Source organism: Schistocerca piceifrons, chromosome 2 (genome assembly GCF_021461385.2).
Source record: "Schistocerca piceifrons isolate TAMUIC-IGC-003096 chromosome 2, iqSchPice1.1, whole genome shotgun sequence".
NCBI lineage: Eukaryota > Metazoa > Arthropoda > Insecta > Orthoptera > Acrididae > Schistocerca > Schistocerca piceifrons.
The window spans coordinates 841,207,708-841,223,679 of NC_060139.1; the positions used below are offsets into that span (position 1 = coordinate 841,207,708).

At 41.1% G+C, this 15,972-nt stretch overlaps 1 protein-coding gene across 1 annotated transcript in view; it reads right to left on the reverse strand.

The window, feature by feature from the left end:
- The window catches only part of LOC124775918 (receptor-interacting serine/threonine-protein kinase 4-like), a 64,093-nt gene extending 57,014 nt beyond the window's left edge, over positions 1-7,079 (reverse strand). Inside the window, exon 1 of the mRNA XM_047250762.1 lies at positions 6,284-7,079. Within this exon, the coding sequence (XP_047106718.1) occupies positions 6,284-7,079 (796 nt within the window). The remainder of the gene's footprint in view (positions 1-6,283) is intronic.
- Positions 7,080-15,972: the final 8,893 nt, after the last annotated feature.

Genomic DNA, 15,972 nt, shown 5'->3' on the forward strand with positions numbered 1-15,972 from the left:
AAGGCTATAAATGATCAGTCACATGTAGCAGGTACATTTAATAAACATTTCTTAAAATATGTAGTAGAAAATGTAGGAAAATCAAAAACATGTTGTTGCTGCACTGGAATTATTAATTTAGAGTGGCTGGGTAAAAATTAAGAAACCTTCCTCAGTTAATGCAAGAAGTCAGGGAAGCATGTCAAGTCAGATGGTAGGGCAGAGCTACCCCAGAGTTATCTGCTGATGCACCAAGTACTGATGCCAAAGTGTAAAGGTAGTTAGTTACCTCATGTTGTCACCAAGCAGAGAGGCCAACAGTGTAAATAACACCAACACAGTAGAAAGGTCCCATCTAAGCCACTGGCATTTGGCTTATGTGATAAAAACTGATGCTTTAGCAAAACTATGATTGGCCAATACCATACAGACACTCGTAATTTTCAGCCAAAGGTATCACAGTCTGCCAGGCACCAGTCCTGAGAAGGCACCTACATCAGTCCTTGATTCTACAAGTCTCCATGGCTCACTCATTCTCTCTGGACTCCACCTGCTACCAGCTGTAGTCCAACCATTAGTGCCTAGTCCGATGTCGTGGACATAAGGGCCTCCAACAGGAGTGGACCACTTGGGGGACCTACTTCAGCTGCTGTCAGTATTTCACCATGGAGGTCTGTGGATCTCATCCAGGGCTGTGCAGCCATTCAATTGCCATCACCCTTGTGGGCAAACTCGGTGCCGCCTACCTCTGCTTTGGGTAGACAATGCTGTTGTAAGCTGCTCTTTCTGCACCAGGTTCACGGGATGATCCTGTGCCCCACAGCATGCATTGTCCATTTCTTTGACTACGTGAACCATGAAATTCTGTTTGATAAACAAAAATATAACAGCCTTAATGGGAACATCTATTTTTCATGTGCAGAATATTACCAGGAAAACAGAATTTAAGTCACAGTGAAACAACTGCAATGCAGGTATAAAACTTCTTTCAAAATAGGAGAGCATGAAGTACAAAGTCCCATAAGATTCAGTGTTGGAAATACTTCTGATCTAATCCCACAAAAATGACATCCTAATTACTTCAAATGACTGCAAGAAACAGTTGTGTCTGATTATGACAAGTGTATCACTCAAGAGCCCAAATTCAACCAAACTAAACACAGACCAGCCAATATCTGAATAGGTCTAAATATGATACAAAGGAAACAGTTCAAGCATCAATCTCACCATGACACATACTACACTTTTTGAAACACTAAAACCTATCCAATGCTACCAAAAGTAAACATTAAAGATCAGTCACCATATTAAACACATTGGGCAAAATTCCTTGGTTAACAATAAAGTGGAGTCACCATGTAAATATATTAATCAAGAGCCACCATTCAACATGTTTGCACTCTGCAGGGTATCTCACTGTATTGAGTTGAAGTAAACAGCTTTAATTAATAGTCTGGGGAATACACTCTGTATTCCAAACACAAAAACGAGGTATCAGAATCAAATGCAATACAAAAAAACAAGATTCATGTTGTCATGTGTCCCCATATATGAAAGTAGTAGCATATTCAGCGATGAGCTTGTTGGAGATGATGGAGAAATCCTACTTTACCATTCATGTCAAGGTCATGGGGGAGCTGGTTTGCCATTACATTTCTCCAAGGGCATATCGGTATTGTGTGAATGTCTGTGATGCATGTATGTGCAGTGTAATGTGGGGTTTATGTTTCTATAGATGAAAGGAACGGAGAGGAGGAAACTTGTGCCAGCACATAGCCTATTCCTTTCAAAGAATATATGTGATTTTATCTCCTCTGTATCTTCTATTGACTTGTCCTACATCTATATTAAATGTTGTTTCCCTGATACATCCTGATTTCCAGGCACATTTTAGCATTTTTCCCTGAAAATCTTTCGGTCTAAAGGGTAAGTTAAGATGTAAGTTGACAAGCTGTCTTTGCAGTTACAGTACAAGGAACAATATTGAAAACGAGGAAATATCTAAAAAAAAAATTGCAAGCAGATGGTGTTTCCCGATGTGAGCAAACATCTTCTATAATAACATCAACATCTCTTGTAATGAACTGCTTTAGATGGAGAAAGGAAGCCAAATATTATATGTGTGTTTTGTTAAGGCCACTGATGTCATTTTCTTTCAATAAAATGAAACACATTTGGTGAAAAAAATACACATTTTCTTGGAGTCGCAAGTCAGATTTAAAATACCTTCACTGATTTCAGAAATAACCTCATAGAAAAGTAGGCCTCTTGAAAGAAGTTCAGAAGGTGGGGAGGAATTGTGTAAACCAACACTGTAGGTGACCACCAATAAAATGTTGGTTCTACTATGTTCATTGTAGTCGGTTATTACCCACTGTGTTATAGCTACTTTTTTGCAGGTATTAATATTATTTTTCACTGTTTGATTTTATAGATATTGTGTAATTTTTCTTTCGAGAAATATATGAGTACATAGTGTACAAACCACCAGCGACTGACACAATTTTCTTCTTCTTATCATGCATTTCTAACATATAAACTACTTTTGAAGCGCCAAAATGTATTATAACAAATAAAATGTCTACAAAACATCACACTGTACAACATGTTTATGGTGAGGCAGTCGCAATTCCTGAAATCCATTGCCCACGGCCTCTGGTCTGCTGAGGAGCACCGCAGACCTCAGTCCATGAATAAAGCACAAAGATCTGGTTCATTATGCAATGCACAAACAGACCCCGAGTGCGGGCAGATGGGTGAGACTAGATCTGATGGGCAGGGCCTGCACATTAGTGGGAACTGAATGGCTTCAGATTGGCAGGCCCAATTCATTACAGATAACCAGAGAAATGGCCTGCAGTTTTGGCCCATTGTGGAAATTCACTCATGTGGCCAGTTATTCATGGGCCGCAGACAGTATGTTGATGAAATGAGACCACGGTGATCAATCCATGCAACAGATAACTTGTTCAAATACTCTGAAATCAATAATAATGAGGATAGGTATCAACTCACCGTAAAGATGATTGCAGAGCCACAGACAGGCACGTAGAAAAGTCAATCACACTCTCATAACTAAATTTTCAGCCCCAGCTTTTGTCAAAAATGAGAGCACTCACCCATTCACACAATTACTCAAGGCACAACTCCTGCACACATGGCCACCATCTACTGCCGCTGTGTCTACAGTCTCTGAGAATCATTACCAACAAACTACTTCTCATGTCTACCTGCTTCTCTTCAGCACCTGCCAGGCTAGCAGCAAGAAGTGGTGACAGCACTGACTGCAAGCCGAGGGCGAATGGTACGAAGGGCAGAAGCAGTAGTAATGAGGGAGTAGGGAAGCAATGAACATACTCAGCTGCAACCATCCAGCAATGATGCAGGACCCCTCGGTAAACAAACCATTTCATCTACTGAGACAAAAACAAGATTTTTCCAGTGTTTTGTTTCAAATTTCCCAGGTGAGTTTGAAATTCACTGATTTTCAGAACCTGTGGCAATCCTGTTTATACTCTGTGGTAATGAAAGTGAAGTAAAAAAGGTATTTATTCAGCAAAACCATGCAGCAGGAGTATTATTTGAAGCAGATAACCATATCTCATGATCAGTCCTCTTCAGAGACTGTGAAGTTCCTACCATTACTTGCCATCAGCTTTCCCATATAAAAATGTTTCAGATGAACTGCAGTTCGCACAATCAGAATGTAAGACACAAAGTCAATTTGCATGTAGACTTCACCCTGTTGTCAAAAATCAGGACAGGTTCTCATATTCAGATGCACAGGTCCTCAACCTTTTGTTATCAGACATAATGGGTGAAAAATTAAATCTCTACACATAAAAAAATGAAAAACTTACCTTACTGTTCACTCCTACTAATTACCCCATCATTTAGATTGAAGAACTGAAAACTTCTGTTGGTTAAATGACAAATAGCAAGGGTTCCATAGTTACATATGCTGATAGTGATTAAACTTTGATTTTTAAATGTAAGCTTCCAATAGGAGATAAATGCCAGTTCCTTAACACATGGAAGGAAGTTCCTAATTTTACTATCTTGTATTTATTTTGTGTGTAAAGCACATTGACACATGTTGGTGGGTTGTTTGATGTGTGTAAGTTTTTGTGAGCATATAAGTCAGTAGTCTGTAGCTTCAAGAAGTAGATGTTAAAGTTCACCCGTCACATAAAACAAGATTTGTAAAATACTTCGGTGTACAAATGGACAACAAAACCAAATTGTAATAAATATATAGCCTATTATTAGCTACTCAAAAGATTTAAGCTTACCATACTCAGTACTATTTCTTACTGCGAGATCCTATTAATGTTAATCAATTATCCTCACATCTGACAGTTTCTGTTTACAGGAACCACAATGAAGAAAGAATGATATGAACTTCAGGCTTTCACTAGCAAAAATCTCTTAATTATAGTCACACATGAACGAAATACAAGAACTATTGACTTGTGTCCCCTATTTTGATTACGTTTATTTTGATGTATCATTTCTTTTCATTTCCACTTTTAATCATCAGTGCTGTTATTTGTATCTGATTAATGACTCCAGATTGCATTATTGATTAATTGTATATGTTCTGCAAGTGTAAAAAAGGTACTTGCATGTTATTTGCTACTTTATAAAAGGCACTATATATGTTGTTGCAAATGCAAATTCATTTTTCTAGTGACTGACTCATGTTACCATACATTTTAGGTCCACATTGTTTTACATAAAGGGCATTACTTTTTATTTATTACTGAAGACATTTGATTTGTTAATTTGCTTTTGTGAAATGACATCCATCAGTAATCACTATTACAAAAAGGCAATAACTTCAGCCTAGTCTGAAAACTGCAGTGTTCCTGTTTCACATAGATTTCTGACAGATCATAAAATACGTTAGCTATAGTAATTATTGAAAGGCTTTATTGAATGATTATGAAATTAGAATGATACAATCCATGCAGCTTATAAATATAAACTACATTATACATCTGTGCAGCATCTCAGAACTATTTCAGTACAAGGAGGAATGCATTTTATTATTCTAAAATAGTCTTAAACATCACACTTCACACACGCTTAACACATTTTCATTATCCTGCAACACTCTTTAAACATAACACTTCATATGTACATAAATGTCAATATTGTTATTATGTTTTTCACAGTTAATGGAGTGAATAACTGATCATTGTTTAGAAAAATCATAGGCCTTATGACATTTCAACGAAATATATACTGTACTGTTATTTTCACACATTTCTAACACTGAGGTGAGAGAAAATATAAAATACATTCAGTAATAATAGGCAAGACTGTGCCAGTTTCCTAACAAAACATGTATATTTTGAAGTTTAGCACAAAAGTGTTGAACTTTGGATTTCTGATATGTAGCCTAGTAATAAACAGTACCGGTAAAAAATGTACTGATGCATACGGATATTCACAGCAATGTGGTAGGCAATGTCAGATGTGCAAACGTTAATCTTCTTGTTTGTCAGTGAACAATCACTACAGCGAAAAAAAAAAGAACCTGACATCTCAAATGAACATTGACTGTCATAACCTATGTGAAGCAATTTTATCTTCATAAAACAATTGGAAATGGCTACTTTTCTGATTACAAAATCACTAAAACTCTATTAACAAAACAATTTACAAAGTTCATTATACCCATTATTAAAAGCTATTTGTGGCAGAGTTGCGTTATTTACATTTTTGCAGTTTTTTATGGCAAGAAATACAGCATGTTTTACATTCTTTAATTCATTTAACTCTTTCAGCACTGTGTTATTCTTTTTGCTTACTCTAATAAACATAGATTCAATCAGTTTTAGAGAGTCTGTAATTTCTTTTTTACCTCCTTCTTGAGCGAAATGTAGTGGTGTTTTTTTGCCTGATTTGGTTCTTGCATCGTATACTGCACCATGTTGCAATAAGGTGCACAATATTCCATGATGGCCAAATTTTGCTGCATAATGTAGTGGAGTAACACCATTACTGTTACTCAAATTAATACTGGCCCCATTTTTAAGCAAAACGTTAACAACGTCTAAATGTCCTTTCCATGATGCATACGTAAGTGGAGTTCCATACTTCACGCTTCTGCTGTTGACTGGTGCCCCTTCTTTAACACATTTTTCAATTTCAACACACTTGGCTCTTGTCACAGCTTTAAACAGATTTTCAACAGCACACAATAAAGCATTTAATTCTTCGTTTCTTCTCATCGCAGCAATTTGTGAAACGGTAATGTTACCAAAGAAAGATACGGTCGTCACATCATAATACGCACCGTTCTCCAACAGGTATCTAGGGGTTGCTAAATCGCCATACTTAACGGCTACGTGCAGAGCTGTTTCATCGTTGCTTCCCTTTGCATTTATATCAGCTCCGTTTTCGATGAGAGCTCGCACAGTACTCATTTTTGAGTGCTGCGCTTCTGCACCCGAGTGTCCCGAAGCCCCTAGAGGTACTAGGATGGAACCCTCATCTGCTGCAAAGTGAAGTGCCGTCCAGTCTGTGTGATCGCGAGCATTAACTTCGGCTCCTTTTGCCAAAAGGTATTTAACTACTTCGACATGCCAGTAGTCTGCTGCAAAATGCAGTGGTGTAGTCTGCTTTTCAGTCCTCGCATCAATTTTAGCATCGCTGACAGTTATTAGAATTTTTGTAGTATCCAAATGCCCGTCGTAAGCTGCGCTATGCAATGGCGTCCACATCCTGTCGTCAGTCGCATTAACATCAGCTTTGTTTGTGACCAGAATGTTCACTACATCGGTGAAATCAATCGCTGCAGCAAGGTGCAGGGGTGTTCGTCCAATCTTTTCCCGCGCATTCACGCTAGCACCTTTCGCAATCAAAAGTCTAGCGGTTTCCGCTGGGTATCCACTGTGCGCTGCATTATGCAAAGGGGTCCATCCCTCTTCATCTGTCACATTCACATCTGCTCCACTATTTATTAAAAACTGACTTACTGCGGCTTGTCTGTTCTGTATAGACACGTGCAATGGAGTGAAGCCTTCCAGATTCTTTGCATTAATCGCGGCCTGGCTCTGGATCAGCAGCTTTGCTATGTTAACATTTCCCATTTCTGCTGCGAAATGCAGTGGTGTCACACGTTCTGAATTTCTAGCATTTACAACTGCACCGTTCTGTACAAGAAATTTGGCTACGTCTTCAAAATTCTGCGCCACAGCGGAAACAAGTGGGGTGACTTTTAGGTTGTCCTCAGCATTTACGTCTGCATTCGCAGAAACTAGTGCCTTCACTACCGACAAATGGCCATGTTGAGCGGCAAGGTGCAGTGGAACCACTTTGGAACTATTCTCAGCGTTCACTTTAGCGCCAGCACTAATCAAACAAAGCGCGAGGTTTGGGTCAGCGTTTCTGACAGCTAAATGTAACGGTGTCATTCCCCGCTCCAGCTGATTGAACAAGGGGGTAGCGCAAGCCGCGAGTGCATTTACGTTACAGCCCCTTGCGATAAGCGCTTTAAGAATGTCCAAGTGGCCTTCCTCCGCAGCAATATGGATCGGTCGTATCTTAAAAATGTCCGCGGCTTCGACGTCTGCTCCTTTCGACAGCATTTCCAGGACATCTTGCAAGTTGCCGGCTCTTACAGCAGCGTGGAGTGATCTGATGATGTCGTTTGCATACATGATTAACAGATTATGTCACGGACACTTTACGGAGAAACACCGCACGTACCTCCTCACTGATCAAGACTTCACACCGAACTGCTACCAGCATTCACTGTTGCATCAGCAATTGTTTGCAACACAGTCCACCACATGAGCACTCGCAACTGCAATATGCCATCCAGGTACTCCAACATCTGAAACATTAAACAACGTTGGTAATGCAGAAGCAAGAAAAAAAATTATCTACGGACGTGGTCAAGGTGATACTGCCACAAAATAATACTGCGATCGCTAAACAGATTCATTGAAATATTAATATTATAAACTAAATAAACTACCCAAATATGAACACTACTGCGGATTGGTCGGTTCGTTACCAAAAAGAAAAATGTACCCGGTGAATCCCCGTTCGCTATACTAAAAAGACGTACTTAATGCTATTAACAACTGTGTAAAAGTTCCTTGTCGGTAAGCAAACAGTAATATCACAAATCTGTAGGTGAATTCTTGATACATATATGAGCGCGGAAACTGCCTGATGCTGCTGCCAACTGTCGGAACGGAGCTGTCTCCTCTGGTCTGCGACATATGTCTTACGCTTCCCCCATCAGATGTCGCGCGTGCGTCTTATCCCATGACTTTAATTGACAAACTGGGAAACGGTACCTAAACAAAAGGAAGCCAAATTAGCTTATCACCTGTGGGCAACCGGCGACCAACGGGCCGGATATTGTTTCAGTCCAGCCCACGGAAGAAACTCGTGAGAGGGAGGGGCTGCAGCATTTTGCCGCTATTCTAAAACTTCGTAAGTAAAAACATATTCATGTCGCCGAAATACATGTAAACACATGTAGATTGGGGTCCAGCCCACGGAAGAAACTCGTGAGAGGGAGGGGCTGCAGCATTTTGCCGCTATTCTAAAACTTCGTAAGTAAAAACATATTCATGTCGCCGAAATACATGTAAACACATGTAGATTGGGGTGAACATAAAATGAATGTACTCTCAATAACGCGTTTTTGAGGCACAATTTGTTTGCGTATCGTGTCGAGAAAGGGGTGCCATTAATAGCGGCGCGTTACCCTACAAAAATTAAACGACACCGACGCTGTAGTTATGAGTTCATGCGCTAAAGGTATGTCCACAGGGTGCCTCTTTTGTCGTCCGCAAGCGCAGACGCACGGCAATAGAAAGGCATGCACAATAAATTTGTGGAAAGAACGCACTTACGCATGGGCATTCTCGTGTCCACTCGTTGCCTCATTGTGTAAGCAGTCTCCTATAAATTCCCTTCTTTGGTTGCGAGCTTCTGTTGCGTTTATTGTGCTGAAAAGGCGACAGAAAAAGGAAACACAAAAGCGGCTGTAGGTAAGGAAGTATCTAAATAACAGAGGTACGAGCAATACGACGTGATGACAGTGTTTTGTCTGCAATTTTCAAAAAAGGTCACAGCGAGAGTTTAGATTTTCTGCTTGGGAAACTGCAGCGACAAGGCTAGCAAAAAAATTTCGTTGGCTAGTAAATGGCGATTTATATACCAGTTTCAACTATTTATTCCTCATTTCATAACAAAGCACTTCAGTGATTATTCCTGAAACTGAGAAATATTGAAGGGAGGCTCTTAGTCATTACCTGAAGGTTATTTAACGTTCAATTCGTCGCTTTTTATTTGTTTACATAACTTTAATCATGAAAGATGATGTGTAGATTAATATCGTCGCACTCGATAAATATGGGAATTTCATAAACGCCAGCCAGAATCAACTAGAACGGACGTTGTATTTTTCAATTTTCTTTTTTTGCATCATGAATGTGCTTCATTTCAATTTTTAGTAGTTTTTTGAGGAGATAAACATACACCATCACTTCTTTTGTTCAAATGTCAGGCTTTCCGGTTGTCGAGCCTTTAAGTCGCCATAGCATGAATATTCGTCCACAGTTTTCATTTAGGCCCACACTTTTCATAAATTTTTGGCTTATTCTTCTCAGTTTTCTACTTCTAAATTTACAGTATCTTATTCTTTACAAAAATTTGATCGGAGACCTTTCTTGTAAAACTTGACGCTCAGGCCAATAGATCTCGAATTTTTATTTAAATAATCTTCAGAAGGGGCACTCAGTACGACTTTCTTCTTTGTCTGCAACTATCCTTAAACTTTAGCATCTGTCCTTTGGAGTCAGCAAACGTTATTCGCTTCACGGGGTAAGCTCAACACATTACACAATCAAACACACACGAGCTTCAGCTACCTGTCGCCTACTGAAAAGCGCAAAGATTCCAACCGAACGCATGTAGCAATGTGCTGTCGGAAAATTACGTGCATGCGCAATGTTGAACACGAAAAAGGCATTGTGTGGACGCACTTTAAGTACGCTACTGTGGCGTCACGTGACGAAGTGTCCCGCGATTATCAGTAACTATGTGAATCAGGCCACCCCCCACAGAATTTCTCTCCTGTGCCAACCTCTTCATCTCAGACTAGCACTTGCAACCAACGTTCGCAATTATTTACTAGATGCATTCCAATCTTTTTTCTTCGTCTACAGTTTTTACCCTCTACAACTCCCTGTAGTACTACGGAAGTTACTTCTGATGTCCTACCATCCTGTCCCTTCTTCTTGTCAGTGCTATATGTTCCTTTCCTCGCCGATCCAGCGGAGAGCTTCCTCATTCCTTACCCTAACAGTCTACCTAATTTTCAACGTTCCTATGTAACACCACATCTGAAATGCTTCGATCCTCTTCTTTTCTGGTCTTCCTACAGCCCACGTTCCACAATCATACAATGACGTGCCCAAACGTACGTTCTCAGAAATTTATCCCTCAAATTAAGGTCTACGTTTAATACTAATAGACTTCTCTTGCTCAGGAAAGTTTTGTCACCAGTGCTGGTCGGCTTCTGATATCCTCCTTGTTCCGACTGTCATGGATTATTTTGCTGCTTAGCTAGCTGAATTCCTTAACATCCTCTACTTCGTGATCACCAATCCTGATGTTAAGTTTCTCGCTGTTCTCATTTCTGTTACTTCTCATTACTTTCGTCTCTCTTCGATTTACTCTCAGTTCATATCCTATACTTATTAAACTGTTCATACCATTTAGCAGATCCTGTAATTCCTCTCACTTTCACTCAGAATAGCCAAGTCATCAACGAATCTTATTACAGATGCCCTTTCACCTTGAATTTTAATTCCATTCTTGAACCTCTCCGTAACCGCTTCTTCAATGTGTAGACAAAACAAGAGGGACGAAAGACTACATCTCTGTCTTACACCCTTTTTAATCCGAGCCCCTCGTTCCTCGTCTTCCACTCTTATTATTCGCTCTTGGTTCTCGTACATATTGTACATTACCCTTATTTCCCCTACTTTTCTCAGACTTTCGAACACGTTGCACCATTTTACATCGTAGATCGCTTTTTCCAGTTCGACAAATTCTATGAACGTGTCTGGATTTTTCTTCAGCCTTGCTTCCATTATACACTGCCACGTCATGATTGCCTCTCTGGTGCCTTTACCTTTCCTAAGACCAAACTGTTCCTTATCTAACACACACCCAGTTTTCTTTTCCACTCTTCTGTATATTATTCTTGTCAGCAACTTGGATGCATGAGCTGATAAGTTGATTGTGCGATACTTCTCGCGCTTGTCAGCTCTTGCAATCTTCAGAATTGTGTGGATGATGTTCTTCCAAAAGTCAGATGGTGTATCGCCAGACTCATACGGTGCATACACCGGTGCGAATAGTCGTTTTGTTGCCACTTTCCTCGATCATTTTACAAATTCTGATAGAATGTTATCCATCCCCTTTGCCTTATTCCATCGTAAGACTTCAACAGCTCTTTTAAACTTCCCTTCTAATACTGGATCCTGTATCTCTTCTATATCGACTCCTTTTCTTCTCCTATCACATCATTAGAGAAGTCTTCCCACTCACAGAGGCCTTCAGTGTACTCGTCCCACGTATCCACCCCCTTCTCTGCATCTAACAGTGGATTTCCCATTGCACTCTTAATGTTACCATCTCTGCTTTTAATTTCACTGAAGTTTGTTTTGAGTTTTCTGTATGCTGAGTTAGTCCTTCCGACAATCGTTTCTTTTTCGATTTCTTCACATTTCTGCTGCAGCCATTTCACCTTAGCTGCCCTGCACTTCCTATTTCTTTCATTCCTATCTGACTTGTATCTCTGTATTCCTGAGATTCCCTGAACATTTTTGTGCTTCTCTCTTTCATCGATCAGCTGAAGTATTTCTTTGTTACTTGTTTGTGGTTTCTTTGCAGTTATGTACTTTGTACCTACGTTTTTCTTTCCAACTTCTGTGATTGCTCTTTTAGAGATGTCTATTCCTCTTCAGCTGAAATGCCTACTGAGCTATTTCTTGTCACAGTATCTATAGCCCCAGAAAACTTCAAGCATATCACATTCTTAGCACTTCCGTATCCCACTTCTTTGCGCACTGATTTTTCCTAACTAGCCTCCTAAAGCCCAGTCTACCCTTTATCACTAGTATATTGCGATCTGAGTCTACATCTGCTCCTATGTACGCCTTACAATCCAGTATCTGATTTCAGAATCTCTGTCTGGCCACGATGTAATCTAACTGAAATCGTCGGCCAGAGTGGCCGAGTGGTTCTAGGCGCTACAGTCTGGAACCGCGCGACCGCTACGGTCCTTAGGTTAGTTAGGCTTAAGTAGTTCTAAGTTCTAGGGGACTGATGACCTCAGAAGTTAAGTCCCATAGTGCTCAGAGCGATTTGAACCATTTTTAACTGAAATCTTCCCGTATCTACCGGTCTTTTCCAAATATAACTCCTCCTCTATGTTTCTTGAATAGAGTATGCGATATTACTTACTGAAATATTGTAGAACTCAATTAGTCTTTCTCCTCTCTCATTCGTAGTACTTCGCTCACATTCACCTGTAACCCTTTTTTCTACTACTTTTCCTACAACCGCATTCCAATCCCCCATGATTATCAGATTTTCATTTTCATTTACGTACTGGTCTACCCGCTCAGTATCCTTTTATATTTTCTCTGTTTCTTCATCTTCTGCTTGTGACGTTGGCACGTATATCTGGCCTGATTATACTCATAAGGCAAATTTGTGGTATTTTGAACTCCTGCCCTTACTGATGAATTGGGAAACACGGAGACCCAGCATGATCACGACTGGGAACGAAAGTAGTGAAGCAATGTCAGAGGAGATAGAACGTCGAGTGTTGCGAGCTTTAATAATACAGAATGTGCGTCTCCATCTTTGTTCGTAAGTAATTTCGCTAGATGTCGGGTTCGCCCTGTAACTCGCGAAGTACACCAAATTAATATGTGAACACTGACGTCGCTGAAGGAAGCGTTCTCTTGTCAATTTAGATATTTTTTCCGCCTCTGCTCCTTTGTTTGCATTTGTTACAAGACTATTTGCGGAAACTTACCACCGGAGGATCTTGTCAATTGCGTGTCAGGGTCCTGAACTGAAATATCCTTTTGCGGGAGCGTAGCTGTTTGTCGCTGAAATAACTTTCCTAGACCTACAGATGGCACGTAAGCACTAAATTGAAACTGTGTCGCCGGCCGAGGTGGCCAAGCGGTTATAGGCGCTACAGCCTGGAACCGCGCGACCGCTACGATCGCATGTTCGAATCCTGCCTCGGGCATGGGTGTGTGTGATGTCCTTAGGTTAGTTAGGTTTAAGAAGTTCTAAGTTCTAGGGGACTGATGACCTCAGAAGTTAAGTTCCATAGTGCTCAGAGCCATTTGAATTTGAAACTGTGTCGTGTGGACGAAAGATGTTGACAGCAGCATGTTCTATGCACGGGTATCTGCGTAAATATCTGCGCAGACCGATCCATGAGTAAGGACCGACTTAACCGTAAATATAGTTGGTCACACATTCTTTTGAATTAAATATAACAAACTGTCTAGTACTTGTCTGTAGAATGCTCGACCAACGTCATGTTTTCAGCTCATGTTTTCCATTCGAAAGCGATGCAATCCATACGATCAAATTCAAGGTGGTATTTGCACCTTTACGTCACAATGACTTTCGCGTCAGTAGGTGGTACTCAAATTATTCAACCTCACACTCTCTGGCCGCAAACCCAAACATTATTTACTAATCTTTTTGTTGTCAATATAGTACAAGCACGGTTTCAAGCGGGAGGTCATGGGGTGCACAACCACAACTCTATATTTTTTATAGTATCAAGTTTGCTTCAAATTAAATAGTTCTACACTACTGGCCATTAAAATTGCTACACCAACAAGAAATGCAGATGATAAACGGGTATTGATTGGACAAATATATTATACTAGAACGGACATGTGATTACATTTTCGCGCAATTTGGGTGCCTAGATCCTGAGAAATCAGTACCCAGAACAACCACCTCTGGCCGTAATAACGGCCTTGATACGCCTGGTCATTGAGTCAAACAGAGCTTAGATGGCGTGTACAGGTACAGCTGCCTATGCAGCTTCAACAAAATACCGCAGTTCATCAAGAGTAGTGACTGGCGTATTGTGACGAGCCAGTTGCTCGGTCACCATTGACCAGACGCTTTCAATTGGTGAGAGATCTGGAGAATGTGCTGGCCAGGGCAACAGTCCAACATTTTCTGTATCCAGAAAGGCCCGTACACGACCTCCAATATGCGGTCGTGCTTTATCCTGCTGAAATGTAGGGTTTCGCAGGGTTCGAATGAAGGGTAGAGCCACGGGTCGTAACGCATATGAAATGTAACGTCCACTGTTCAAAGTGCCGTCAATGCGTACAAGAGGTGACCGATACGTGTAACCAATGGCACCCCATACCATCACACCGGGTGATACGCCAGTATGCCGATGACGAATACACGTTTCCAAAAAAATGGTTCAAATGGCTCTGAGCACTATGCGACTTAACTTCTCAGGTCATCAGCCGCCTAGAACTAAGAACTGATTGAACCTAACTAACCTAAGGACATCACACACATCAATGCCCGAGGTAGGATTCGAACCTGCGACCGTAGCGGCTGCTCGGTTCCAGACTGTAGCGCCTAGAAGTGCACGGCCACTCTGGCCGGCTACACGCTTCCAATGTGCGTTCACCGCGAAGTCGCCAAACACGGATGCGACCATCACGATGCTGTAAACAGAACCTGGATTCATCCGAAAAAATGACGTTTTGCCATTCGTGCACCCAGGTTCGTCGTTGAGCACAACATCGCACGCGCTCCTGTCTGTGATACAACGTCAAGGGTAACCGCAGCCATGGTCTCCGAGCTGATAGTCCATGCTGCTGCAAACGTCGTCGAACTGTTCGTGCTGATGGTTGTTGTCTTGCAAACGTCCACATCTGTTGACTCAGGGACCGAGACGTGGCTGCACTATCCGTTACGGCCATGCGGATAAGATGCTTGTCATCTAGATTGCTAGTGATACGACGCCGTTGGGATCCAGCACGGTGGCCCGTATTACCCTCCTGAACCCACCGATTCCATATTCTGCTAACAGTCATTGGTTCTCGACCAACGCGAGCAGCAATGTCACGATACGATAAACCGCAATCACGATAGGCTACAAACCGACATTTATCAAAGTCGGAAACGTGATGGTACGCATTTCTCCTCCTTAAACGAGGCATCACAAGAACGTTTCACCAGGCAACGCCGGTCAACTGCTGTTTGTGTATGAGAAATCGGTTGGGAACTTTCCTCATGTCAGCACGTTGTAGGTGTCGCCACCGGCGCCAACCTTGTGTGAATTGTCTGAAAAGCTAATCATTTGCAAAAAATGGTTCAAATGGCTCTGAGCACTATGGGACTTAACATCTATGGTCATCAGTCCCCTAGAACTTAGAACTACTTAAACCTAACTAACCTAAGGACGTCACACAACACCCAGTCATCACGAGGCAGAGAAAAATCCCCGACCCCGCCGGGAATCGAACCCGGGAACCCGTGCGTGGGAAGCGAGAACGCTACCGCACGACCACGAGCTAATCATTTGCATATCACAGCATCTTCTTCCTGTCGGTTAAATTTCGTTCTGTAGCGTGTCATCTTCATGGTGTAACAATTTTAATGGCCAGTAGTGTAAGTATTTTCAAATTTGTCATTTAATAAAATTTCATCTCTCCTATTCAGATATCTGATTTAACTCCTGTTATACTTTCCCACCTCCCACAGCTTTAACGAAAAAGGACTAAAGCCGTTGAAAGATTATGTAAAAGCAATATATAGATACGGGTTTTAAGATTATTTGTTCCTTTTCCTGCCAACTTTGTGACGGATATTCAGCATGCTAGCGTTACCATTCTAGAAAAATACGCGCTGCTTGACTGTGTCAAAAACTCTGGTACG